At 42.9% G+C, this 24,472-nt stretch overlaps 3 protein-coding genes across 7 annotated transcripts in view; all 3 read right to left on the bottom strand.

The window, feature by feature from the left end:
- Positions 1 to 3,501: 3,501 nt before the first annotated feature.
- LOC118517707 (chymotrypsin-1-like) lies at positions 3,502 to 4,613 on the bottom strand. Its single transcript, XM_036064150.1, has 3 exons — positions 4,417 to 4,613; positions 3,792 to 4,333; positions 3,502 to 3,710 (listed from the first exon to the last, which is right to left on the bottom strand). The coding sequence occupies exons 1-3, from the start codon at positions 4,481 to 4,483 to the stop codon at positions 3,564 to 3,566; spliced, it is 756 nt and encodes a 251-aa protein (XP_035920043.1). The 5' UTR covers positions 4,484 to 4,613; the 3' UTR covers positions 3,502 to 3,563.
- A 3,766-nt stretch (positions 4,614 to 8,379) lies between these two features.
- On the bottom strand, positions 8,380 to 13,783 carry LOC118517708 (eukaryotic peptide chain release factor subunit 1). Of its 3 annotated transcripts, XR_004908343.1 has the most exons (9): positions 13,613 to 13,783; positions 12,415 to 12,757; positions 11,924 to 12,323; positions 11,604 to 11,849; positions 11,366 to 11,521; positions 11,101 to 11,298; positions 10,885 to 11,032; positions 9,861 to 10,686; positions 8,380 to 9,330 (listed from the first exon to the last, which is right to left on the bottom strand). XR_004908343.1 is itself a non-coding variant. In XM_036064151.1 (8 exons), the coding sequence occupies exons 2-8, from the start codon at positions 12,498 to 12,500 to the stop codon at positions 9,248 to 9,250; spliced, it is 1,317 nt and encodes a 438-aa protein (XP_035920044.1). In that variant the 5' UTR covers positions 12,501 to 12,757; positions 13,613 to 13,781; the 3' UTR covers positions 8,380 to 9,247. The 3 variants fall into 3 exon arrangements, 2 of the variants coding, with proteins under 2 accessions (XP_035920044.1, XP_035920045.1); XM_036064151.1 differs by lacking the exon at positions 9,861 to 10,686 and having other exon boundaries at positions 13,613 to 13,781; XM_036064152.1 differs by lacking the exons at positions 9,861 to 10,686; positions 13,613 to 13,783 and adding an exon at positions 12,919 to 13,057.
- A 913-nt stretch (positions 13,784 to 14,696) lies between these two features.
- Positions 14,697 to 24,472, bottom strand: part of LOC118517709 — a 28,390-nt gene continuing 18,614 nt past the window's right edge. For all 3 annotated transcript variants that reach the window (XM_036064155.1, XM_036064153.1, XM_036064154.1), the window contains exons 3-4: positions 20,160 to 20,749; positions 14,697 to 20,087 (exon numbers count right to left, since the gene is read on the bottom strand). In XM_036064155.1, coding sequence (XP_035920048.1) covers positions 17,596 to 20,087; positions 20,160 to 20,749 — 3,082 coding nt within the window. In that variant the 3' untranslated portion in view covers positions 14,697 to 17,595. The remainder of the gene's footprint in view (positions 20,088 to 20,159; positions 20,750 to 24,472) is intronic.

Here is a 24,472-nt window from a genome sequence, read left to right on the forward strand (position 1 = left end):
CCCATTCGTTGAAGAGATAGTTAGAATAGAGTAGGGTAACTGCACCAGTTTTCAGCACGTTAGTGCAGCTGATCCGGAAAAAATACAAATACAATTATTAAACTTAATAATGTTGATTGAAGGTGGTATTATTTTGGTTGTAAAACTATCAAAGAATGTTTCAGCATTGTTGATTTATTGATTAAATCCAGTTTTTTTATAAATATTAGTAAAAATGCAAACATTAGTTTTGCTCCTATTTTGGGCAGAATGCTCCTATTTTGGGCAGGCTGTGTTCCTATTTTCGGCATCACGAATAGACGATTTGAAACACTCGAAAAGGTGTAATTAGTAAAAGTAAAATATTTTAAACAATTTTCCCATGTAAAATTATTGATACAAAGTAGGCAATGGGCAACATAAAGCCCATTTTGGATATCAATCTGCCAGATTTGGACGTCTCTCGAAAATCGCTCTTAAATTGCAAATCAACATTTACCATGTACCTATTTACGACAATCTTTAAGGTGAAAAATAGGTCATTTATTGGATTTTTAAATTTTCAATAAGCTTTGAATAAATATTAAACAAATCTTATAAATCGAAACCCCAATTTTTTTAAGCTCTTGTTTGCTAAATCTCAGAACTGCCGAACTATCGGCAAACAAGCAAATCGGACGAAATGTTTTGAGCTCGGCACAAATATTTCGATATGTCGGTAAATATCGATCTAAATGCGTCAAAACTTCGTATTTAAAGAATAAACAATGATATTTTCCTTTAAAAGTAGTTGAAAATACATTTGTTTTGCTATTTTATCCAATATTTTGCTATGTTTGCAGACCTGCCGAAAACTGGAGCAGTTACCCTAGAGGGAATTCCGAAATGGAAAATCAACCACTGACCAGATCTTCACGATGCGGCAAATCTTGGAGAAGAAGGCGGGGCAGCAGCTCCACTCCTACCATCTCTTAATTGATTTTACGGTAGAAAACATCTGCTTGTAAAATCGATTTAATGGAACGTTTGGGAATAATATGCCTTTTATGCGCAAAATAATAAAAAACGGTTTTAAAAAAAGAAACAATTAAATTTTAAAAATTACAGAAAACCCGTATTTCTGTCCGTAAACATATCTGAGAAATATTAGCTACCGCTAGAGGTGCAGCCTTTCGCCCTTTATGCGACCGGTGAAGCTGGGCATTAAGTCCTGAAGTCAAACAGGCTATTCAGTCCTAGCTACGGTGAAAAGATTGCTATCGTTAAACTAACATTATACTATCGAATTAGTCTAAATAAAATTATTATTATAATTAAAATTTGACGCGATTGATATCTTAATATTAAGCTATGACCTACCAGATACCGTGACCAGATACGTAGCTGCGTCACTGATTGGAACAGGTTAAACACCCAACCCAATTTCTCCAATGGAGTTTTTTTATCGTTGCACATTCTTTCAAATATTCCCACGATTTTCAAAGGGTCTGACTATCAAACATACGACCCTCGAGTCCTTTCAATCCGACCTGCAATAGAATGTAGTTCCATCGCCATATGTTTGTTTATTAGTATCTGCAGTAAGCTTTGGAAACTGCTCACCAAATTTGCTTGACTTCAGCGACGCCTAGCTATTGCTATAAAATTGTCGGCTAAAGTCTGAATAGATGCCCCCCCTCAACCCCCCCCCCCCCATCGCTTTGGTGTCTCCAGAAAATTCCTGGGTTCCGCCAACAAATGGTGAAACTCCCGGTCGCTGAAGTCAACATATTTATGTTGACTGGCGATGATTGTCTGACAACTTTCCACCAAGATTTTGGGGTTTAACCCTGCTAGACATTATGGGGTTCCGTTTGAACCTAGGACTATATAAATTAGTCGCAAACTTCTAATCCTCTCAAAAACAAACAGTGCGCAATCAACGAGATTTAGCTCGAATTTATGCGTGAGAGTCACGTACAGTTTGACCTCTCAAACACACGCCACGAAGCGCTAAGTCTAGGCAACCAAACATTATCACGCATACAGTTTGATTTATTTAACTTTTTAAAATGAGAAAGATTTGCTGTTCAACATTACTTTTGAAAGTGTCATGCGAAGCGCGGGCTTCGACATCCGGGGCAGGACTTTTATACGATCTTTCAAATTTCTTTGTTCTCGCGGACGGCATTGACATCATCGGCCGGACATCTAGGGCGCTGTGCGATGCACACACTCGACTGACAAGCGAAGCGCATGTCATCTTCTGATAACAACGTAAGCAGCCAAATCCGAAGGTGCATGGCATTGTTCGGGGGAATCGTGCTAGCTAACTTCTTCTTTTTCTTGGCTTAACGACCCTTCTTTGTCATGCCTTCCATTTCTGGCTTACTAGACCTATTGATACCACGCGTAGTGGGAAACTCAGTCCTTACTACGGAGGGACGGTCCGGATGGGATTTGATTCTGGTCCAGCCGAGGTAAGACCCGTGCTGCTGTCGCATCATCGCGTGTTTGTTATGGGTTCCACACACTCCTGCGATCCAGAAGACACCAACAACACACAAAATGCACGATTTATGTCGTACACTGATACGCCCAGTAGTCATCTACGGGCATGAGTCTTGGCGCCATTTTTTTGTGGAGAGAGAGACTGAATCATGAGCTAGCTGCTGAGCTATTTGGCCGGAAGGATTCGATGACTGGGGTACTTGATGAGGATGCTGTCCCACCAGGAAGGTGCTCGTCAGCGACGAAGTGTAGAGGAGCACAGTAGGCTCGTTCCAGTAAACGAAGTCTTAACTGTCGGAGATCGGATGCAGCCATGGACCGAGTATCCTGGAACCGACCGGGCGACTCATGTCATGTCTTATATATCCTGAGCAGGCCTAGAAGAATAAGTTTAAGATAAATCCTCCTTCTTCTTTGGCACTACAAAGCTTGCCTTTCCCACAACAAGCAAGGTTAAGCATTTGTGATTGCTGTCATTCTACACCAAGGCTAAGCCGGACTGAACTGTACAGCCAAGTTAGATGGTTTGTTTGATAAGGAAAAAAAAACGCTGAATCTGAAAGTCAAAAGCTTTTACAAGTTTAGCCAAAGCACGGTCAATCCGTACACTGTAAACCTAGGTTGATTATGAAGGAAGGCGTGATCGAGCAGATCTTTACACCTGATAAGATTACTTACTTACTTATCAGGCGCTACAACCGCTTTGCGGTCTTGGCCTGCTGCAACGATACCGCTCACGGTTTAGCGCCGTCGTCTGCCAATCCGTTATCCCGTTATCAATTTGGGCCTACCACGCCTCCTCTGTCCGTGTGGACGGCCTAAAAGGACTTTACGGGCTGGGTCGTCCGGTGTCATTCTCATGACGTGACCTGCCCACCTGATAAGATAAACTGTTTAATTGCATTTCTCTTCGAGTAAGACATTCCATTACATGAATAATCGGAGAATAATGGACAATATTTTCCAATGTTTTTTTGTTACATGATTTCTGGCTGATTCGAACCGTCACTAAAATTGTGCGTAAGACAAATAAATTGTTTTACATGAGCTGTATTTTATTGTGTGTGCGTCTCAAAATAGCAGCATCATAACACTCATACAGCAGTTTGATCAATCCATGTTTTGTGGCTATACACATCTACGAACACATCAGGCAAAAGACCACTGCATTGGGTACCGTAGAAGAAAAGTCCCACAAGCTTCAATGTATCGGACCGTACCAAAGGACCACCCTCGTCGTACTGGAAATCGGTAGCAAAAAAAAAAAAACATATATACAAATTGTTTCCAATGGTTCATTTTCCAATCGAGTTTGGACTTACCGTACAGGCCGATTGGCCCACTTGACTGATAGCGCATATATTTCCGGCCGCAAGACTCGATAACCCGCTGCGCGTGCGACAGTCACTCAAGGAAAGCGTGCGCCGGTAAAGCGTCTGTAACGTGTTCGAATACCCAGGGCTACCGTATGCTAGCGTTCCCCAGCCGTAAAATGTGACACTCAGGTCGGAAGCAATCGACTGATCGTTCAAATCGATTGTTGTAACTCTCGTCGACAGTGTAGCTGGCTCATACAGTTGTAACAGGGCTACATTGTTCGCACCGTTCGCCACAGTGTACGAGGGATGTACTTGAATTTTGCTCACGGTGTTCGCCTTCTTGTTGGTAAGCAAACGATGGGAACCGAGTAGAACTGTTAAATCTGCAGCTGTCTTGTCGGTTACGCACTGTGCCGTGGTAAGGACCCAGGACGCTTTCACTAACACGCCAGCACAGACAAATGCCGATGTGGTGGATGTTCTGAGCGCAACAATGTACGGAGCGGTACCGGGTAGGGAGGTGTGACCACCGACGATGGAAGATACTGTGTGGATAAAATAGAATTTAAAACACATTATTTGATTCGATACATTAATGAGCTTTCGGAACTAGCAACATGAACTTTACCTTCACGAGTGGCAAAAATTGTGATAACTAACACAGCAAACAACACTTTACACGTAGCATTCATCATTGTGTTGTAAGGAAGCTAGAGAAACAATACTAAGCAAGTGCAACTGTAACTGTTTTTTTTCTGGTTTCGAGCTTTGTGGAGAGGCGGAAATACTTTTCGCGACAGAAGTACGTTGCAGAAGTACGAAGACCTTTTATAAACGATCCATACCATTGGCACGTACTGTAAACATTTGCTCGATGTGCACGGCAAACAAGATAAAGCTCCATTGAACGAGAAACGATTTTTGCGTTAAAATCACTTCTTGTTTAACAAGTGCTTCAGCGATAAAAAAAGTTATTCAATGTGTTTTAATCAACATATTGACAATAATAGTTAACAGTTTGTTATTCAGGCACACTTTTCATTTAGATAGAACTGAATCGCTTCCCATTACACAGCGTCAAAGCTGTCTTTAACGTCGCGGAAAAAATGAAGCTTCAAGGAGCCAAACGTGCCGCCGTCTCACCCGGGACGAGCTCGCAGGATGGACAGGGTATAGAATGCGCCAAGAAGCGGTTCCATTCCCAAAATCGCTATGTTTTGCGGTCCAAGACATCTTATCTGACGAGCTGGGTGACGATCGGCAGATGGTTAGCGCTTCAGGAATGCCATGACGAAGTGGCAGCGTATTCGTGATTTGTCCCACGTGCAAATGTCGCAAAAAGACATTTCAATCGTCGGGGGAGCGTCCCGGTGGATCGCCAAAAAGGGATGTAGGCCGAGAAAAGACGGGAAAGGCGAAAGTGGCCACAGGTCGTCTGAGCTCAGCTCGAGTTTCGAGGGTTATCGCTGCTCTTATGGTTAAGATTCGGGTGAATCGGATTCGTGCGTGCAATAAGAAAATGTGCTAAAGATGCACATGATAAAAAAGATGTATGAACATGTGTTCAAGATGATCTCTACCAAGAAGGAACTCGACTTGAGGTGGGGAGGAATATAACATTTTTCTGTCGTGCTCAACTACGAGTGGATTCAAGAAAAAAAACAGAAGCATGAAGAAAATGTGTTCCTGACAAGTGGTAACAGTGACAGCGTGCCACGAACAGGTTGTTTCTATCCATCAAATTGGAATGACCGTCTAAAATCTTAGATTACAATGATCTTATATGTTATTCATTTTTATTTGCAACCTCCTGAAGGTTGTAGTATCTTTAACATGTATAGTTATGAGCGGGTTTCTTTTAGCGGGGGCAAGGCAATCGAAACTATGTCACTGTAATTACACTTGAATTGTATAAATTTACAGAAATATTGAGCTTGCTATCGTCTTAAATTTCACCTATCTGGGGCTATGTGCAGGATTGCTGGCTGCCTACCGGTCATACTACAGCCTGGCGAATCGAAGCTTGGACTGCAAAGAACATTCATTTTTTAGCCACGTTCGAGAGAAAGATACTCAGGAGGATTTTTGGTCCCGTAGGTTTACAATGGAGGAGCCGCTACAATGCCGAGCTCATCATTCGTGCTGTACGGTGCGATCTCACCACCGTGCAGCGAATTATATTCTGGCCTTGTCATGAAAATGGCACCCGACGACTCTGCCTGTAAAGTCCTTTTAGGCCGTCCAGATGAACAGAGGAGGAGTGGTAGGTCTAATATGAGATAGAGCTTATTGAACTTATTCCAGATGCTTGGAACCGGCAAAGCTCGGGCCTTCCGCCCAACCCTGAACCGCATCATCAACGCCTGGCTCCTACCCAAACTACTCTACGGCATCGAGATTGTTTCCCGCGAGCGAGCAACCTTCGAGAAGAGAGTAGCACCCGTCTACCACACAGCCAGCCGCTACGCCACTGGTGCTTTTGTCACCAGCCCGATTGTTTCCCTCCTCCGCGAAAGCGGTTTTCTTCCATTTCAGCATATCATCACCAACAGACTCGTGGCAGCTGCAGCTCGGATCCTTGAGAAAGGAATCGCGGCAACTGCCCTCATTATCAGAGCTAACTCCGACCTGCAACAACTCACCAACCACCAGCTTCCTCCGATCATCCAATCCAGCCGCCGGGGAACACGTCCCTGGTACCATACAACTCCTGCCATAGACTGGGAACTGAAACAAACTCTCCGGGGAACCGGAAAAAGCAGCCACATCGCCAATACCACCTTTACGCACATGATCCGGACCAAATACCACCACCATCACCACATCTACACAGACGGCTCCGTTAATCGGGAGTCAGCCGGCTGTGGGATCCATTCCAGCCTCAACAACTGCGCCATCAAGCTTTCTATCGTTTCAGCCGAAGCAATAGCCATCCGTCTTGCCGCCGACGAAGGACTTCGGACCGACATTCCGAACGTCATCTTCACCGACAGCGCTAGTGTTCTGGCAGCCCTTCAACACGGTTCCTCAAACGACGCACACATTCAGCTCCTAGATGACATCCTTCCATCTCCTGAAATAGCCCTCTGTTGGATTCCGGGTCATTCCGGAATCGACGGAAACGAGAAAGCCGACCGTCTTGCCAACGAAGGTCGGCTCCGTCCGGCCGAACCGCACAGCTCTCTTTCGCGCCGTGACGCCATCCGCTTCACTAACGCAATAGTCGCTCAACACTGGAACACCACCTGGCACAACCTAGACCTCTCCGCAAAACTCCGCTCCATCAAGCACAACACCGCACCCTGGGACGATCCCGATTCCAGCCACATCCAACGAGTCCTTTCCCGACTTCGCATTGGTCACACCCGCCTGACCCACTCCTACCTTCTCGACAGATCCAGTCCTCCACTTTGCAGCTTCTGCGGTGTCGACATTACCGTCCGCCACATCCTTACCGATTGCCATGGATACACTACACACCGAACTACCTGCCAACTAGATACCGACCTAGCCATCATACTATCTCCCGACAAGCAACAGCAGAACCGCCTCATCCGATTTTTACACATCAGCAACCTGTACCGAGAACTATAAATTTATAGCACAATAGTTTCCATATTACACTAAGAATAATAGTTAAGCAATAGCTAAGCCATACTCACTATAGTTTTTACCACACATGTGCAACAATAGACAGGAAAGAGGCGAATGAGATCTCAAAGACCTAAAGCATCTATAAATAAACGAAAAAAAAATTGATGCGTCCACCAGATCACCCGGGATAATGGATTGGCAGACGACGGCGCTAGATCGTGAGTGGTATTGGGGATTGTTGACAAGTTTTGTCTCAGAACGTTTACTCGCATCAGTGTCTACCGCAAACATTGCCGATTTAAACGAGCTCCGGGACTCCGAACATCGAACCAGGGAGAAGTATAAAAACTTGGTACTGAGGGGGTCACGGAACTCCCGCGTCATGTTTGTAACCAATCCAAGCAATTAGTTACACCTAGCCACGACATGATCCTGCTGCACGCTTAAATCTTTAACGCAGTCCTTTCACACGATGATTTGTCCGTTTAATTCGTAGCTGAAGAGAAAAGGGGCTCTTGATTGGCTAAAGGTGATGGTGAGGCATTTGTCTTAGCATAGACACAGGGCCTTTCGCTAGCACCAGGAGTCGAACTCACACAGTGAGGCTTGTAGAGGTAGATGGTCCTCTGGCGTACGGATTTCCTGGAAATTTTTTACACTGTCGGCGTATAATAGAAAGTTGCCATCAGGAAGCACCATCGACAGGTCGTTGACGTAGTGCACGAAAAGCAGTGACCCAAAACACCTACCCTGAGGAACACCGGATCATGTACGGAGCAACGTTGAAATGCAAGAGCCCAGCCTTACTGCGTAGGAACGACCGACCAGGTACGATCGTTGCAATAACACCAAGGGAGTTGATCAGGCCAGCCCATCGAGTTCGGTAGTGCGCTGTGAGGCACACTTTACATTAGAATCTGGAAATAAGCGTGTTGTGGCCGATCTTCCAGGTCTAACATAAATAATACAGACATAAAAATCGCATTTACAAATAACATCCAGGGTAAACCAGTTGAAGGGTAGCGTTTTTATTTTTCCGTCATTCAAATGAACAATTTTGAGTTTTGATAGACACTAAATCTAGCCATTGTATACAGCTGCTCCCATCTAAAATGGGATGCCTCGAAATGTAACCTACGCCAAGGACTCTGTATTCAAGAACTATTCTTGCAATTAACAAAGGGGCACAAAAAAAAAACATATCGTCTTGCTAACCGTGTTACTCGTTCGGAAATTTGGAAAATGTGTTACGCGCCCATTGGCCCTATTTTAAAGTGTCTCGTTTTAGATGGGAGCCACTGTATCGATACATCCACATACTTCAAAGTAAACCGGTAATATAGCGGACATGACTTAGCTGGTCGGTCATGACTTAGCCATCGTGAAAACATAAAATAGGGTGGAGATATCAGATGGCGTTCTTGTTTGAAGGTTATTAGCTTTTTTATTCATAAAGGACGACCTGACCGTACTGCTGCTGTGCTCGCAACGAAAGTTACACATTTTCTCAACGATCTCTATTGGTACTATTGGCAAAACGATCAATGAAAATGACAAATAACAAAATATGTAACAAAAAAAAAGTGGGAAACAGCAGCTCATACCCATATTATTCTGCATACTTGTTGCTTATTGTTACTTTTATTAATGTTTTGTCCACTGCTCACGTCTTGGGCATACGGTTTTACTTATGTGCCGGTGGCTTTTATACCTTTCAATTTAGAACATGAAATTTTTCGCGCTTACGTTTTGCTTTATATATTATTTAGTTTTTAAGATCGATAGTAAGAGGTGCAAATCATTGATTACCTCCTTCTTCCTCTATGCATCATTGCTCAATTATGCAGCGCCAGCCTAATGATGGTTTAGTAGTCCTCCAGATCGAAACAATCATTATCCAACTCATCCAGCTGCATGCTTTGAAAGTCTACCTTATAGCGCAGTATTCCTGTAACAGAGGTAGGGAGTGTTTAGATGTTGCGTACTACCTTTACGGATAAGGATTGGATTCCATTTGCACTCAATGGAAAGAGACAAAACACAAGAAAGGGACAATACTACAAATTATAATTAAAAAGTATGATGATAACGCACTCCCATGCACACATTGAATGAAGGGTAAAATATAGAAAGAAAGAAAAAAAATACTCCGAGACAACCTCACTGCGCAATAAATGATAAATCAATTGAAAAGAAAAAGTTCCTGTCTTTGTCGCCGAGGCATAAATTGTAAACAAAACCTATGTGTACAATTCAAACAAAATTAAGCATAAAATTTAAATAATGCCTATCAAACACAAAAAGAACCTGCGACCTCTTTGGACCACGTTTGCGTAACGCTTTGCAAACCTTGGTGGTGTAGGTCCTTAGTAAAGATTTTGATAAAACTGCACAAAACAATAATGACATAATAACCGCACACACACACAACCATTATAAAAAAAAGGGTTTTACTTTGGTGAACATCATTAAAATTACCTTTGCTGAAGGAACGAGTGAGAATGAGGAGATCATTGTTAGTAGGTATAAAAATATTGTAATGGTGGAAAAGCGCATAAACGCATTGGATGGTTTTTAGTGGTTGTGCTGTGCTCAGGCTAGCACCGTACAAGCACACTCAACTAACAACGTAAAGCTCACACAAAACAATCCGATCGTACGAAGTATGTTGTTTTTGGATCTAGGCTATCGTATTTAACCCGTGATCGTCTTCCGAAGGAAGCCGGAAATCCGTTAAGCCTAAACCCATACTCGCGTTTATAGTGCCAAAAGACGAAGAATACCATCCCCATTTAAAGAGAACCGATACAATGAATTGGAAATAGCAAATGCAAACATGTTATTCAAATCCTCACTCAAACGTGAAATAAACATATTGACGCTCTACAAGATTCACTAAACATGTTCTCAGACATGCAGTTGGCAGTTTTTTTTTTTTAATGTTCAAGTGGTCGTAAACTGAGTCAAGATTTAATTCTAGTAATAGTTCTCTTCTACTGATATTATAGGGCACACACACAACATATGTAGAAAGAATGTACGTAAAACTGTCGACATGACCGAATTGCTCGGCCCTTCTTTTGCGCGTAGAAAAAAAGACGCGGAATCGAAGAAATCGTTTGCAAAAACAAAATCATACAAAAAACATTCGTTTGTTAATTGGTTAATGCACACCGAATGAGAAAAAAGTGTACCATGTGTGTGTTATTGCACATGAAAGCAATTCAATAATCGTCTAAATCAACATCATCCAACGGTTCATCCGCTTGCAAGGATTGAAAATCGACTTTGTAGCGAAGGATTCCTACGTGATTTTTTTTTGTTGTTGTTGTTAGAGGATGGCGAAAGATTAGTTAACAATTTGTTACAGAAATCCATTGTTATAGGAGTGTAACCCCCGAGCATGAAAGCAGTTAGAGAAAAGGGGAGAGAAAATTATTTAGCAATAAGTTAGCAATAACAGGCTTGCTTCACTCGCTCGCGTAACACTGTCGCTACTTACCTCCGATTCCACCGAACCCACGGACAAATTGACTACCTTCCTGCGATTTATCCGTTATAATTTCCAACGTTGCACCGAAGCATTTGTAATTGTTAGCTAACCATTCAAGCAGCGGTTGCGATTCGACCAATTCCATCTCGACACCACTCTAAAAGCGACAACAAGTGAACTTTAGGAAAAGGGCGCAAAATGGCAGCTTTGCAGGGTCATGCTTACCTCCTTGTCAGTGAAATGAGATTTGTCCTTTTCCTGCTCGGGCGTTAAGTGTAATACTGTAGTAGACGTAGCGCTCGCATGGTTCTTTAATATGTAACGCTGAATATCCAGGTTTTCCCAACATATTAGAGTTTCTACCGATCCCAGCTCTAGTGCCTTTAGAGTATCTTCGACGCCGAAACAATATTTTCCAGTATCCTGTGAAGGGGGAAGAGAGCTTGAATCTTCGTGCACTGTGCATGGCCAGGAACGGTCTCGAACTTACCTGCGATATTTCATCAAAGTATCTACCAATCAACTTTTTCTCTTGAATGAATTTCACGTTCTGTAACGATTCAGCTGCCAGCTCGATTGCCTGATTAAAACCGTTCTCTCCGCCGTAAGAAACGTCCACCAGCTTGATGACCTTCGATTGCAATCTCTGTTATGAAGAAAGTAGAAACCAAAAAAATTATTCCCTTATTTCCAGTTGCAGACAGACAACATACTAATATTCAACCGACCGGATCGAACATGTCGGACTGACTGAGTTCCGTCTTGAAGTCAGCGCTACCGGCCAGAATCAGGCCAGCAATGTTGGGTTTGTCATTCGTAATGAACAGCTGCGTGGCAACCTCGGCTACCTTCCGCACATAGTTGTGGCGCTTCTCCATACGCAATCGCGCAAAACGCAATGCAGATTGACCACCACGACCGTGCTTTTTCGGTAGATCAACGGTGAACTTGTGCAGCACCTCGCGCGTGTTCCCCTGGTTGGGTTGAAATAAAACGTGGTAAGTTAAACAGCCTGTCTGTGGCGAAGGTGCAACCAGCGCACACGTACCTGGAGCGTGCCGAACAGAGCCCCGTTACCATCCATCACTATAAAACCAAACTTATTGTCATCGGCAAGAAGTGCAGTTAATGCTTCGGTGTGAAATTTGTTGTCACACAAATAAAGGGAGGTATTGATTGGTTTAAACGGCTCGAAGTCGATGTTGACCTTCTTCTCTTTGCCCTCCTCCGTAACGATCGTACCACAATAAATCACTAATCCATTAGGAGGCACTTTGGTGTAAAGTTTCAATCTGTGTTGAACAGACGTAATAGCGCCGAGCACGGACAGACGGTTTACGCGGGATTTGATGTTTGATGCGGTTCCAAACTCGTCGGCTAACATCTTGCTTACACGACTAATTTGATCCTTTGGAGGTATGATTAACGAAATCATACTCGTCCCATTGCTGCAACGAAAAAGGCGCATTTAGAGATAACCGATTCCCCACACCCATCCTCCGCCAGCTCGCAATTGCCACCCGACATATGGTTACTTACCCCCTTGCCATTTCCAAGCTCTTAATAAGCTTTTTAATCTTCCAGATCTCCACATTACGATCCGCCGATGTCTCGTCGAAAGACATGATGTTGCTAGACTGTTTGTGGTCTTTTGTAGTTAAAAAACTGTTCAATCACGGGCGTACCAAAGCGTGCGCTGTGCTGATTGTGAACGTATATATATATATACCTTCACGCGACACGTTTACGGATTTCCTTTGTTTAACAGCGATTTGCTGATGATCATTAACTGTGGCTGTTCCGTTGAGGCAAGGCGTATTCTGGGCACGAGTTTGGAGCCAACGGAAGTGTAGTTTTATTGTGCGAACGACTGATTTAAGCACTACATATTACCAATCACCAAACCAAAGCAGTCGCGTTCAATGCATGCCGAAAAGAAAACACATAACAAATATATAAAAATCAGAAGAATAGATTAGTTAACTCTAGGTAGCAATAAATTAACACAATGTCTTTCGTGGCACAAATGACGTAAAGTTGTACTTGACGGGGTTTTTCTTTTAAGTTTCTTCTTTTTCTCTTGTTGTACACCCTAGCAAGTCCACTTTTCAGTAATCTCGTAGCTGCTGTCACATCGTTTACACAACCGCTTGCACGCGTGGCTATTGGTATTGGTGAGCTGTCAAACCAGGCCAATTCAGGTACATCTCTCGCACACTATCAAACTTTTTACTCATATTGCTTTACTTGTGAAAAATGGTCTCATCTCGTATGGCAAAAATTTATAAATTAAAGCAACACTTTCCTTGCCTGCGGATATCTTCTCATTCATTACTCTCGTTCTTTCTTGTTACAGCAAATTGGTGCTTAAGGCTCTAAGATTAAGACAAAAACTAATTGGAGTAAGGAGATTTAGCACGTCGCGTAGATTGCGGTTATAAAATTACGATCATTCTACCCCGTCCCTTTTCGTTCGCAGTCACTGTTTGATTCACTTTTGTCATTGCAATTCATTTGCGGTAACTGGATTGCTAGTGCTGTGTCGGCTTCAGTTTTGCACTATTCTTCCGGGATTTACATTAATTTAATGCCACATGGAAGCTGTCAGGCTGTGCTGTGCAATTTGGCCTTCCATTTCGCTCCTAAGCTATGCACCAGAGGTCCAGGCAGTTTTAACACACGCAGTTTTCGTCCTGTTTTGCATCGGCTTACAGATCTAACGATTGGTAACACTTACGATGGGCTTGCCAGCAGAATTGTCACGAATAATTCACCCTTTTTGCAAGTTAATAAGTTAAAGAAACCAGACATTTACGGGGCAATTAAGGTTACTTTCACATGTGGTTTTACGGTACGAAACAAGTGTGTACGTGTGTACGTGTGTGCGTGTGTATGCAAAATCATTAACGCAAAACGTCACGTTGACTTTCGGGAACTGTCAAAGGCGTGGAAAAGCAAAATGATGCCAAAATCAGAATCCCATAGTTCCTTCCGAAAACCCGATCCAGCATTGGCGCTGGATAACCTTTTTTGGTAGCTAGTTTCGTGTGATTTGTGTTGATTTTGCTTAAAATACAATCGCACTATTTGTTAGAGGGTTATTTCTGTACATTTACCACGTACAATTTGTTCACAGATAGGATAGAATTCAACCGGCTGACAGTGCCATCTATCGAAGATTTTAATAAATCGTGTTGGATTTTAGTACAATATATAAGACTGTGGGATTTAAAAGATCCCACATAAATTACCCATTGGTTTTGTTTGTTATAGCACTACCATTGAATTTATAGCACCATGGAAAAAATGGATTAATCGTATAGACTGTGGTAGTTGATAGCTGAACCGCAGGTAATTGTTTGGTGACAACCGATTTAATCTATTTAAGCCAAATTGCCTATAGCGTTTTTTGGAACCATCACGGGTGCATTTTATTCATGATAAAGAGTTTATGTTAAAGAACAATAGTTCCTTCGGGCATATAAAAAACCAAAATTACCTGTTGCTATGGTCATTATAGATTATAGAAAGATAGATAAACTATAGCACAAACATAGCTCACATCGAGCAGAATACACTGTGGTGGTGATGCAGCTATAATTTTTAATTTATTCGAGAACAAATTTATTTATTACTAGACTTAATTATAGCTGGCTAAAATTACTAAGCCATTCCTACAGGGAAACAGTCCGGATGGCAATCGGTGCTACCGTCACCTTCCCAATGAGTGAGTGTTCTGATGAACTATGATGTTGAATGCAAAGCAGTTCTCAGCAATCTCCCGGAGTTTGGTCATCATTTTTATCCGGGAAGGAAAATGATTATGTTTTAGAATTTATTTGATCTCAACCCAATTAACTTGTTTTACACCAAAAACACCTTACCATTCACATAATAACGCACGTTCACACGGTTGCACTATTTTTCCGCGATAAATAATTGCTCTTAGCAGTGTCTGGTGTACAACTGTCTCGGCATATTGTCTTAGTTTATTATGTATGACACGTCGGTGGATATCCAAAACAAGCATTTATCTTAACATTAATCTTATGCGCGCGGCTGGTGAGGTTTGTAGAGCAACGGTCCTTGAACTAGGTGGTTTGTGAAACGGATTTCATTAAAGCAATACTACCAATCGTTCATCACACCCAGGTACCCAAAGTGGAGCATGTAGGGAACGCAAAACACAAAACAACGGCTGCTGGAAATGGTTGCTAAAAATCGCGATGCTCATCTCTGTCGCTAAAGGTAATGGTAATTTGGCTAGGAATGTGTTAACTGGTTCCTCTAAGAAATTATTATTGTGACACGCAGTTTGTCGTCATCCGATCTTTTCGCATTGTAATACTGTTTGGTTCATTGCTTCCGCTATAGCTTTCACATGTTGAGGCTTATCATTTGCAACAACATTTTAATTTGCCTGTATAGTCCTGTTTCATACATGCATGGGAATTGAGGAGTTTTTTTGGTGAAATACCTAAACCAAAGCAATTAATCTTCATAGGTTCCGCTTCGAGAAAACACATCTAAGCTCTTACACTAAGCTAATGTTATTGGTTAGTTATCGTGTGTGTGTTTTTTTTAAAGTTATCGTAAGCGTTTATAAAAATATGCTTATGCTAAGTATGATGAAACTCATGCCACGCTCTTCACAGGGGCTCTAGCGCGAAAAAAATAGCACAAGTTTCGGTTTTATTAGTTTGCTCCTGTCTCCAATATTCCTAAGCTAATATCAGCTGCACTGTTCTTTACACATCCACATTTGCTTTGACTTTTACCACGCACTTCTAACGATTAATAGTCTTGGTTTGCTCAGGGGAATGCGGTACAAATGGTTCCGCCGTTATGCGACATCGTGGTCTTGTCCGGCTTGACATCACCACGCTTTAATCGCTGTTCTTATTAAAACAACTTTACGGATTACGGGGTAAGCACTAAGTGTTACGGATGTATAACAGATTGCTCCTTCTCAATACGGCTTACGCCTTCATTGCTTTACAGGTAGGTATAGCTTATGTGTCATATATGTATATATGTATATGTATGTATATGTATAGATATGTATATATATATATGAAAAGATCGTTAATCGGTTTTAGGCAACAGTATACTCCTATAAGATTATTTACATTACATTTTTTTCATTACGCTCGCTACTACGAACATTTGTCTAATTTAATTTGCTATATTAAAGTATAGTTGTTACGTTACTTTGTTACGGGGGTTGATTGATGTGCATGTTGACGGGTCCGCCAGTATTCATTTATCAAAAGCAGATTTCTATTATTATAGACTAGATAAGGTGTGCGAAGCTGCCAGCACGGTTGCACAAATAGTGTGGTTGCGAGAGCTATGCTTGGATTCTACTATTCCGAAAGCGTACGCTATTTTAAAACAACAAAAAACATATAAAACCACACGCATGCCGGAATCGTCTGACGGTAGTTATCATAAGATAAGCCTCAAGAAGGAAACAAAATTTATTTGTCAATTACAATTAGAACTACACCAATCGCTCCCGGAACGATCGAATCGAACCATTGCTCGGAATGTTCGCAATATCCAAGTTATTTGTGTAAACGTGCAATTCACCACCGAAAGCATTTTCCGTGTTAGGTGTCCCTCCGTGCTAAAAGTAACTCATCTACGCGAGTCACCTTGGTCAGCATTCGGGGTTTGTCTACTTAATTTTCACAAGATGCCTTGCACCGCACGTGGAAGGAACTTGTGAAATGGAATCTTTTGATAGGTAGGAATATAGTGAAATCTGTCTAAGTTTGCATTCTCCAAGCTGCATATAAAATTTTCTCCACAGAAAGGTCTCTTGGTCTAATGCGGTTGCGAGCAACTTTTTGCTAGCGAAATGTAAGATTTATCGGTTGCGTGCTTTCATACCTACTGCCGCTCTTCTACGTGCGCTGCTGGTGTAATAGTAAAGAGTCGCTTGCATTGTTCTGTCCTATGAAAAAATCCTATATCCATGTCGGTTTTTACAGAACAAAACTGGAAACCAAGTTGCCGAGCAACCAAGTTGCTGAGCAACATCATTAGACCAAGCGCTAAGTCACCATAGTAGGATTGGATTACTAAGCAACGACGCGATTCAAGCCTACCTTGATGTCCGCTTTTCCCTATGTTTCGTTCTTTAAGATGACTACCTCTCTTAGCTGGCAGTTCTGCCGGTACGCGTCATAGAAAGGTTTCACTGTACTTCCCTAGCCCCATACCACCTGTCTGATGCCTACCTGTACGAACCTAGTCTGATACCACCTGTGCTGTGGTTAAAATGTTTAATTTTAATATATTGGTTATGCTTTTAAATGGTGAAATGCAACGTTTGTTGAACGTTGTGTTTAGCAACTACACCCAGCTCATCTAGTCTTTAGCTTTGAGTAGTATTCTCATCTCAAACTACTTCAGCATGAATGCCGAAGCGAGGCAAAATGTTCTAGATTATTCATACGCGCTAAGTCGCCTATCTTTTGCTTAATAATTTTGGCACAACTGGTTCCCCAACAACTGGTGTCCGTCCATACTGGGTTCTGTTTGCTTGTGTTAGATACATTTGAATATGTTGTGTTGTACCATCCAGTATTACAAACTTTACTTAATTATTGTCCTATGCATTTACAAGTATACGTGACTGATTGACGAGTACATTGAAGTTGTAGTTGTGTTTTGTGGTTTTTTTTGTTTGTTTTACTAACGGTTATGTTAAATTTATGTCATGTGCAAGTCTCCACGCAATATGCGGGTAAACGTTTTTTTAAACTGTTGATTGGCAAGCGCATAGCAAAACGGATTCATGGGACTGTTCGCGTAGCACAGGAAGTACGAAAACATAAACAGGTGCTCGTTCACGCAGGGCGGAGTTGAGCAGAATCCCACCACCAGTGCCAGCACGTGGTACGGTGTCCAGCAAGCCACGAACGCGCCCAATATGAATGAGATCGTTCGAAACGCTTTCCGGGCCCGGTTTTCGGACTTGGACTTTTGGCGACAAACGCCACCGAGCGGTCCATCGGCATTCGGTTTCCTGATGCCCGGCTTCAAACGTTTGCCGATCGATTGTATGAAACCTCGCTTGCTGGACGAATCGCGCTCGATGGTCAGCGTCGGTTTGTTGAGGGAGCTAAAGTTGATGGTAGCCGACGCCGACATGTTCGAACACACTACGCTCGTCTGTCCCACGGACCGTGTCGGTTCGTCCTCCGCTACCGCTTTCGAGTAATCGGACACATCCGTAAGTTCGACCGAGGTATTCACTTTCACGTCAGTGGCAGGACATCGATGTCCGGTGAGGTCGATAGCGCTTGGTCTAGGTACGCCCGTATCCGAGCCGACGTTTGCGGTACTAAGCACTGTCGTAGGTTTTTCTGGACTTTGTGTACTGACGGTCACGGTGGTACTGTACACGGTATCTTCCTTCGAAACAAAGCCCTGCTGAGTGGTGGCACTGTCATTCGTCTGAGGCGACGTCGGTCCCTTAGCGAAGTAGGAAGAACGCATGAGAACCGTCGGTGCCGGCTGCTTGCATTGAGCAGTTGCTCTTATGAGTGCTTTCTGCAGAAGGGTCGGATTGGCAATGCTCTGGCCGTTGTACTGGCTGACGGCGGATCGCGAGTGTTGCTGCTCGATACCATCTAGGAATGAGGCAATTGAAGAATCCGACGCAACGTTTTCGAACTGTGGCGAGGGTAACATGACGGAGCTTTCGTCCATAAAGCGAAGATCGGCGCTGTCCATGCATATCAGCGGATCGTAGGTACCCATAGTGTCGCCCATGCTGGTCGTACTCTGTGGTCTTTCGGACTCGGACTGTGTGTCACCGGTCAGAGGAGTTTGAAATCCACATGGTGGTGTAAAAATGGTAGATGACGCATCCTCCACAGTCTGCTGGAATGCGATGGGTCTACTCGTCTCGCTTGCCCTTGGCTGTAGTTCGACTGCAGTAGAGAGCACAGTTTGGGAGAAGGAATGCCCCAAGTCCTTTGAGTCCTTCCTTACATCGTGCTTTTTATCGTGTGCTGCTGCTCCTGCTGGACTGCTTGTTTCACTGATTTTAGGTAGTGCCTTGTGCTCCAACACCATGGTATTATTTTTTTTGCCAGCCAATACTGCACCACGATCCTCTGACAACGATACCGGAGCATTGCCAGTGGTCACTGCCGCAGCACTCTCTTTGTAGCGAGAGGAAAACACTGTGGCGGATGCGGCCCCCACCAACAAACCAGCAACGGAAGATCGTTTGTTAAATGCTTTTGCACACGAATCCGGCTCCTGTTTGGTGGCAGCCAACGGATGATCCTCGTCCGAATCAAACGCAGGACTGCTGGAACGTTCACTTTTGTCGCCTTCGCCCTTTTCGTCCTTCATGCTGAAATCAACCGTTCCATGCGATTTGTTGCTGTTGGCGAGGTTCCCGTACGCCATGTCGAACAATGCCGTCGACGGATGCGAAGACGCGTTAAAGCTTTTTTCGTTCTTCAGCAGCGACACATTCGCGGCTGTTGAGTTCGTCGTGTCCGAAAGTTGAATCTGGGCAGCAAACTTTCGTAACGCTTCCTCGCCAGCCGATGACACGGCGTTGCCGGGGGCTCCGTCATGCTTTGGCTGCAGCAGCAAAGGTGCGGTGGATGTGATCGGTTTATCCGCGCACAGTAAGGTGCTTTGCGTTTTGGAAATGCCTATGCCCGCCGTTCGGCTAGCCATGCCCGTCATCGCACTGCTAAGCGCCACCATCGACTGCATCTTCCGTTGTTTGGCCTCGCTTTTCTTCTGCATGTCGTAGGCAGTCTTGTAGATGCCGCCATACAGCACGAACAGCACCACCAGCGTGGTCCAGTAGTATCCGATGATGAGTGCCGTGTTGAAGACGGGATCTTTTAGAAACTGTACCGCACACTGCCCGGGCAGTAGATCACGATAGCCGACGAAGTGTTCCCAGCCAAAGATCGATATGAAGAAGAGCAGTGCCGGAATGATCCAGGTGATCGTGACCATCCAGATGACTTTATTTTTCGTACGCCAACTCCTATACTTGGCCGCTATTTTTACCGAGCAGAACCGATCGATGGTTATCAGCAAAACCGTGTACTGTGACACGAGACAAACGGTATAATCGACCGACAGCCAAAGATCGCACAATAGTGGACCCAAATCCCAGTAGCCCATCAGCACGTACACCGTGTAGAAAGGCATGGATACCGTTCCTGCGCGGAGCACAAGAAAGTCAGGTCATTTGTGAGACAATCGTTTCTTCTTCCATTCAGCTCTCTACTTACCGATTAGCATGTCCGTTGCTGCGAGGGAAGCGATAAAGTAATTGCTTGGCTGCCTGATGCTTCGATCTACGATGAATGCCAACAGTACCAGTATATTGCCACCAATCGTAAGAATTATGCAGATGGCCAAGCATATAGCGATTAACACCGTTTGCCAAAGGTTGAACGGCGGCAGCACTTGTTTCGAACTTTCGTCGTCAATGTCTATCCCGTAGGGGACGATTGTAAAATTGATTGCATTCGGATGAAAATTGGAGCTTTCGTTGCCTGCATAGTAACCGGTGGATCCGTTGTTGAACCATTCCAGCAGCGTAAAGTTGCCGTACGTAAACCAGCTCCCAATATCGCGGAAGCTACCGATGACGGGGCTCTGCTCGTCACGCGAGGTGTCAGCCGCAGTTCGGAACCCATTACCGCTTAATTTGTTAGTTGTTCCGAGCGATTTTATAAATTCAGACGTGAGTACGGGAATGCTTTTCCCCTTGACGTCAAGATAATGGCCCAGCAAGTTTAGGCATTCGGGATAGTTTAGCAGATCCAGATGCGAAAACAGTTCGCCACACTTTTTCTCCTGCTTGCGCTTTAGTTTCCTGCAAATAGACAAAAACAAAAACGTTCAAAATCAATTACGTTTAGTGTCTTTATAGCTATGTTTAATTATAATAAAATTATTTTTAAATTAATAAAATTATTTAACAGTAATAAAATTGCTATTAATCGTTATCACAAACTATACACATAATTTAGCACTGTCGTCTCTATTCATCTCTAATATTTAGAACAATAGGGCCACACGTGTTTGGAGAATAACTAGACAGATATTGATTGAAGACATAGGCTTAAAATTATGCTCTGCAAAGTTATAGTATTAAAAAATCCCATTTGCTCATATTTTTGCATATTTTTACGCACACTAATACTTATTTCTACATTGAATTAAAAATTGCTTCATATAACATATAACTATAAATGTAGTAAGGAATCGGCTTTTTGCGATAGAAATTGCTTCAAGTGCGTCGTGAGTATCAAAAATCAAAGAAAAAAAATATACTTAACCTAAACTTAACCTAAAGAAGAACATGCCAAGAGATTTTAATAATCCTCAAGACATTAGCAGTTTTATTCAGAATTTTTCTTCTTCTTCTTCTTCTTCTTTTGGTCTTAGGACCTCTTGGGTAATGCCTGCCACTTCTGGCTTACAAGACTTAATGATACCACACAGTTGGATAGTCGGTCCTCACTACGAGGCAACGGTCAGGATGGGATTTGAGCCCTGGTGCTGCCGTATGAAGCCACCGGGCCACCCCATGTAGCTTCTTTTATTTTTGTTTAAAAATCCATCAATTTTCATAACTTTAAGATTCCCATGCAATTCATTAGCCCTATACCACAGTTAAATGTTTTTCCAACCGAACTCCTTACTGACTTACTTGTATGAAACTGCTTTCCGGTCCTGCCCTTTGGCAACAAATATCAACGCCATCACTCTATTTCTATTTGGGCCTACCACGCCTCCTGTGTCCGTGTGGACGGCCTAAAAGAACTTTACGAGCTGGGTCGTCCGGTGCCATCCTCATTAGAAGACCAGCCTACCGGAGCCTGTCGAGCGTAACTCGCTGTACGATGGAGAGATTATCTTACAGCTCGTAGAGCTCTTTGTTGTCCTTCCACACACACGGGGTCTTAAATCTTTCTGACCATTTATCTCTCGAAAGCTGTATAGAGGGTTTCGACAGTTGTGGACAGGATCCATGTCTGGGGCTATAAATTTTCTATACAGTCCAGCTTCGTCCGTGTGTGAAGCAGTTTTCTCAGACTATAGATTGAATGAAGGACAGCTTTGAACCTTGCGCGAAACTCCACATCGATGCTGTTGTCGGTACTGACTTTTGACCTCAGATAGTTGAAGTTTTGGGTGACTTCAAAGATGCGGTATGCTAGGATATGGATTGTTTAGTAGCAGAAGGTTTACGAAATTTCCACCTCCGACTCACGGATGGCTCTCTCTAGGGCCAGATTAAAGAGAAGACCGACCAGCTCACGTGACTGTCGCAGGCCATTGGTGGCAGCAAAACGCGCTCATAGTTTTCCATCCACCTTCACCTGACATTTGATGTTGGCCTGACATATGATTGCTATTCTCTCAAGTATGATAAGCTTGGCTAGGATTCTAAAAGAGATCAGCTGAACTCCTGCTATATAATATTGTCTTTTCATCGAATGGTTCCATGATTGAATTCCATCCCACTTTGAGGTAATATGCGAAAACTCGTGTTTCTCGCAAAGTATATTGCTTCAGATTTGTAATTCGTTCGATTTCAGTTTCCAGATTCCATATGCAGTTGCTGTAATTGCCAAATCATCTGCATGAAGGTATGCGTTTTAAGGATTTTGGGGAAGTACGAATAGCGGCTTTCTTCCTCTTCCTTGGCACTACAACCTCGAAAAGTCTAGGCCTGCCGTTTCTGGGTTTCTGTGACTTCATTTTACCTGTAGCAAGATAGTCAGGCCTGCGTACGGGGAGGCGGTCTGGATGGGATTTGAAATCCGACCCTGCCGTGTCTGAGACTGGGCCGGTGGGCCGAAATAGAATAAAATACGTTTTCATTTGATCCAACATTACTAAACTCCAAGATGGATTCCCATAATCTACTCTCAATAATTTCCTTTTTTCAGTCCATTTATTTGATGCGTTGCTGTGACCTAGCGGGTTTCAGTTTCCAGAATTAAGTATCTGGAATAATTTTGTTTTCTTCTATATAAAACAAAATGTGAATGAATTTAGATTGTGTTTTGTACAAGTTTTCCAACACTAAAGCTAAAAAGAAAAACGGGCCTGTAACTATCCGGTTTCGATTGGTCTTTTCCAGGCCTTTTCCATTCATTAATAGTTAATAAGCTTGTTATTAATTACACACTTCGTTTTGTTTTTTTTTTGTTCTTCAACTTGTTTGTGAAAATTAAACTGAGTTGTTGTTACCTATCTTCCAACTATTGTTCTTTACCTATGGAAAAACTACTCGTTAAACATTTCAGTTTTCAAACAAAAACTTCATTGATGGCAGCGGTTCGATGGAGGAATTTGGTACTGACGCCGACCCTTGTACCGAATGTTGTCCGAATCGCCGCCCCGTAAGCAGGAAAACTTCGTGGTTGTAGTTACAAAAAAAAACAAAATCATCCATGGAATTGTTTTGCACGTTACTCTTAATATTTCAATTTACATTTAGAATGGGTAGTTCTCATTAAACAAAAGTCAAAACAGAAATAAAAAAAAAATCGAACAATAAGTTGGAGCATTTTCGATGGCCGAGACTGCATTGGCGTCGGTACAGGTTCCCCCTCAGCTACAGGTTGAAGTTGAGTACAGGAAGCCAGAAATGACAGGCCTCTCGACGGAGGTAGGGCCATAATAACAAGTAGAAACAAACAGAACATCTTGAACCTTTAGATCGACTAGATTCTTGTTGTGTGTGTTTTGTTAGAAGTATTTCTATTTCGATGACCTCGATCGATTTTACACACAGCAGGTCATGGATCGAATTTCATCTTCATCAAGCGAAGATTGACTATCCAGCCAATGTACAACAGTACAGTGTAAGCCAGTGTACACAATTGTAGGCAGCCGACCCAGATTTTTAATATTTAATAGGTTAATAAATAATTTATTAAAACTTCTTTTTCTTCTTCTTCCTTGGCACTACAACCTCGAGCGGTCTCAACCTACCATTTCTGGCTTTCTGTGACTTGATTTTACTGAATGAATGGGCTTTGAACCCCGGTCCTGCCGTGTGAAGATCGGTGCCGTAGTCGCATCGGCCACCGAACTGCATCATTCATTAGACCAGCCGCCGGAATTTATTAGAACACAGTTCATTAATCGAATATGTGCTGCGTAAAGGGTAGACCGTAAGTTCGCGAGCAAGCCGATCAATACATTGGGAGGCTAAGATATTGTTGGATCGAGTTCTTATTAACAATACATAAACAAGGCAGACGACTTTTGTGACAACAAGGTAAGTTACTGTAATATAAAATTGGCTAATATTGTTTTTTGTGACTGACTAATCCTTGTGCTTGGATATGCCCGATCCTGCCGTCTGAAGACTGGCGCCACTATCTTGAGATCAATCTTGAACAGACAAGAATCCTTCCATCCTTTAAAGGAAAAACACGTGTGTAAGCAAAAATTGTGTTATGTTAGATATTTGATCTAAAATCTCTTAAATTAAGTGTCACCCTTGTCCTCTCTACACGCAACTGAGACTTGAGTCTCGCATTAAACATCACATTAAATTATAGCCATAGAACCG

The sequence above is a fragment of the Anopheles stephensi genome, chromosome 2 (assembly GCF_013141755.1).
Source record: "Anopheles stephensi strain Indian chromosome 2, UCI_ANSTEP_V1.0, whole genome shotgun sequence".
Classification (NCBI taxonomy): Eukaryota; Metazoa; Arthropoda; class Insecta; order Diptera; family Culicidae; genus Anopheles; species Anopheles stephensi.

Coding starts and splice junctions, on each gene's coding strand:
- LOC118517707 (XM_036064150.1), bottom strand. CDS start 4,483: ATGATGAATGCTACGTGTAAAGTGTTGTTTGCTGTGTTAGTTATCACA. Junction 4,334..4,416: donor AATTTTTGCCACTCGTGAAG/GTAAAGTTCATG, acceptor TTATCCACACAG/TATCTTCCATCGTCGGTGGT. Junction 3,711..3,791: donor TGGGCCAATCGGCCTGTACG/GTAAGTCCAAAC, acceptor ACCGATTTCCAG/TACGACGAGGGTGGTCCTTT.
- LOC118517708 (XM_036064151.1), bottom strand. CDS start 12,500: ATGTCTTTCGACGAGACATCGGCGGATCGTAATGTGGAGATCTGGAAG. Junction 11,299..11,365: donor ACTTTGATGAAATATCGCAG/GTAAGTTCGAGA, acceptor CCCCCTTCACAG/GATACTGGAAAATATTGTTT. Junction 11,033..11,100: donor CTCATTTCACTGACAAGGAG/GTAAGCATGACC, acceptor TGTCGCTTTTAG/AGTGGTGTCGAGATGGAATT.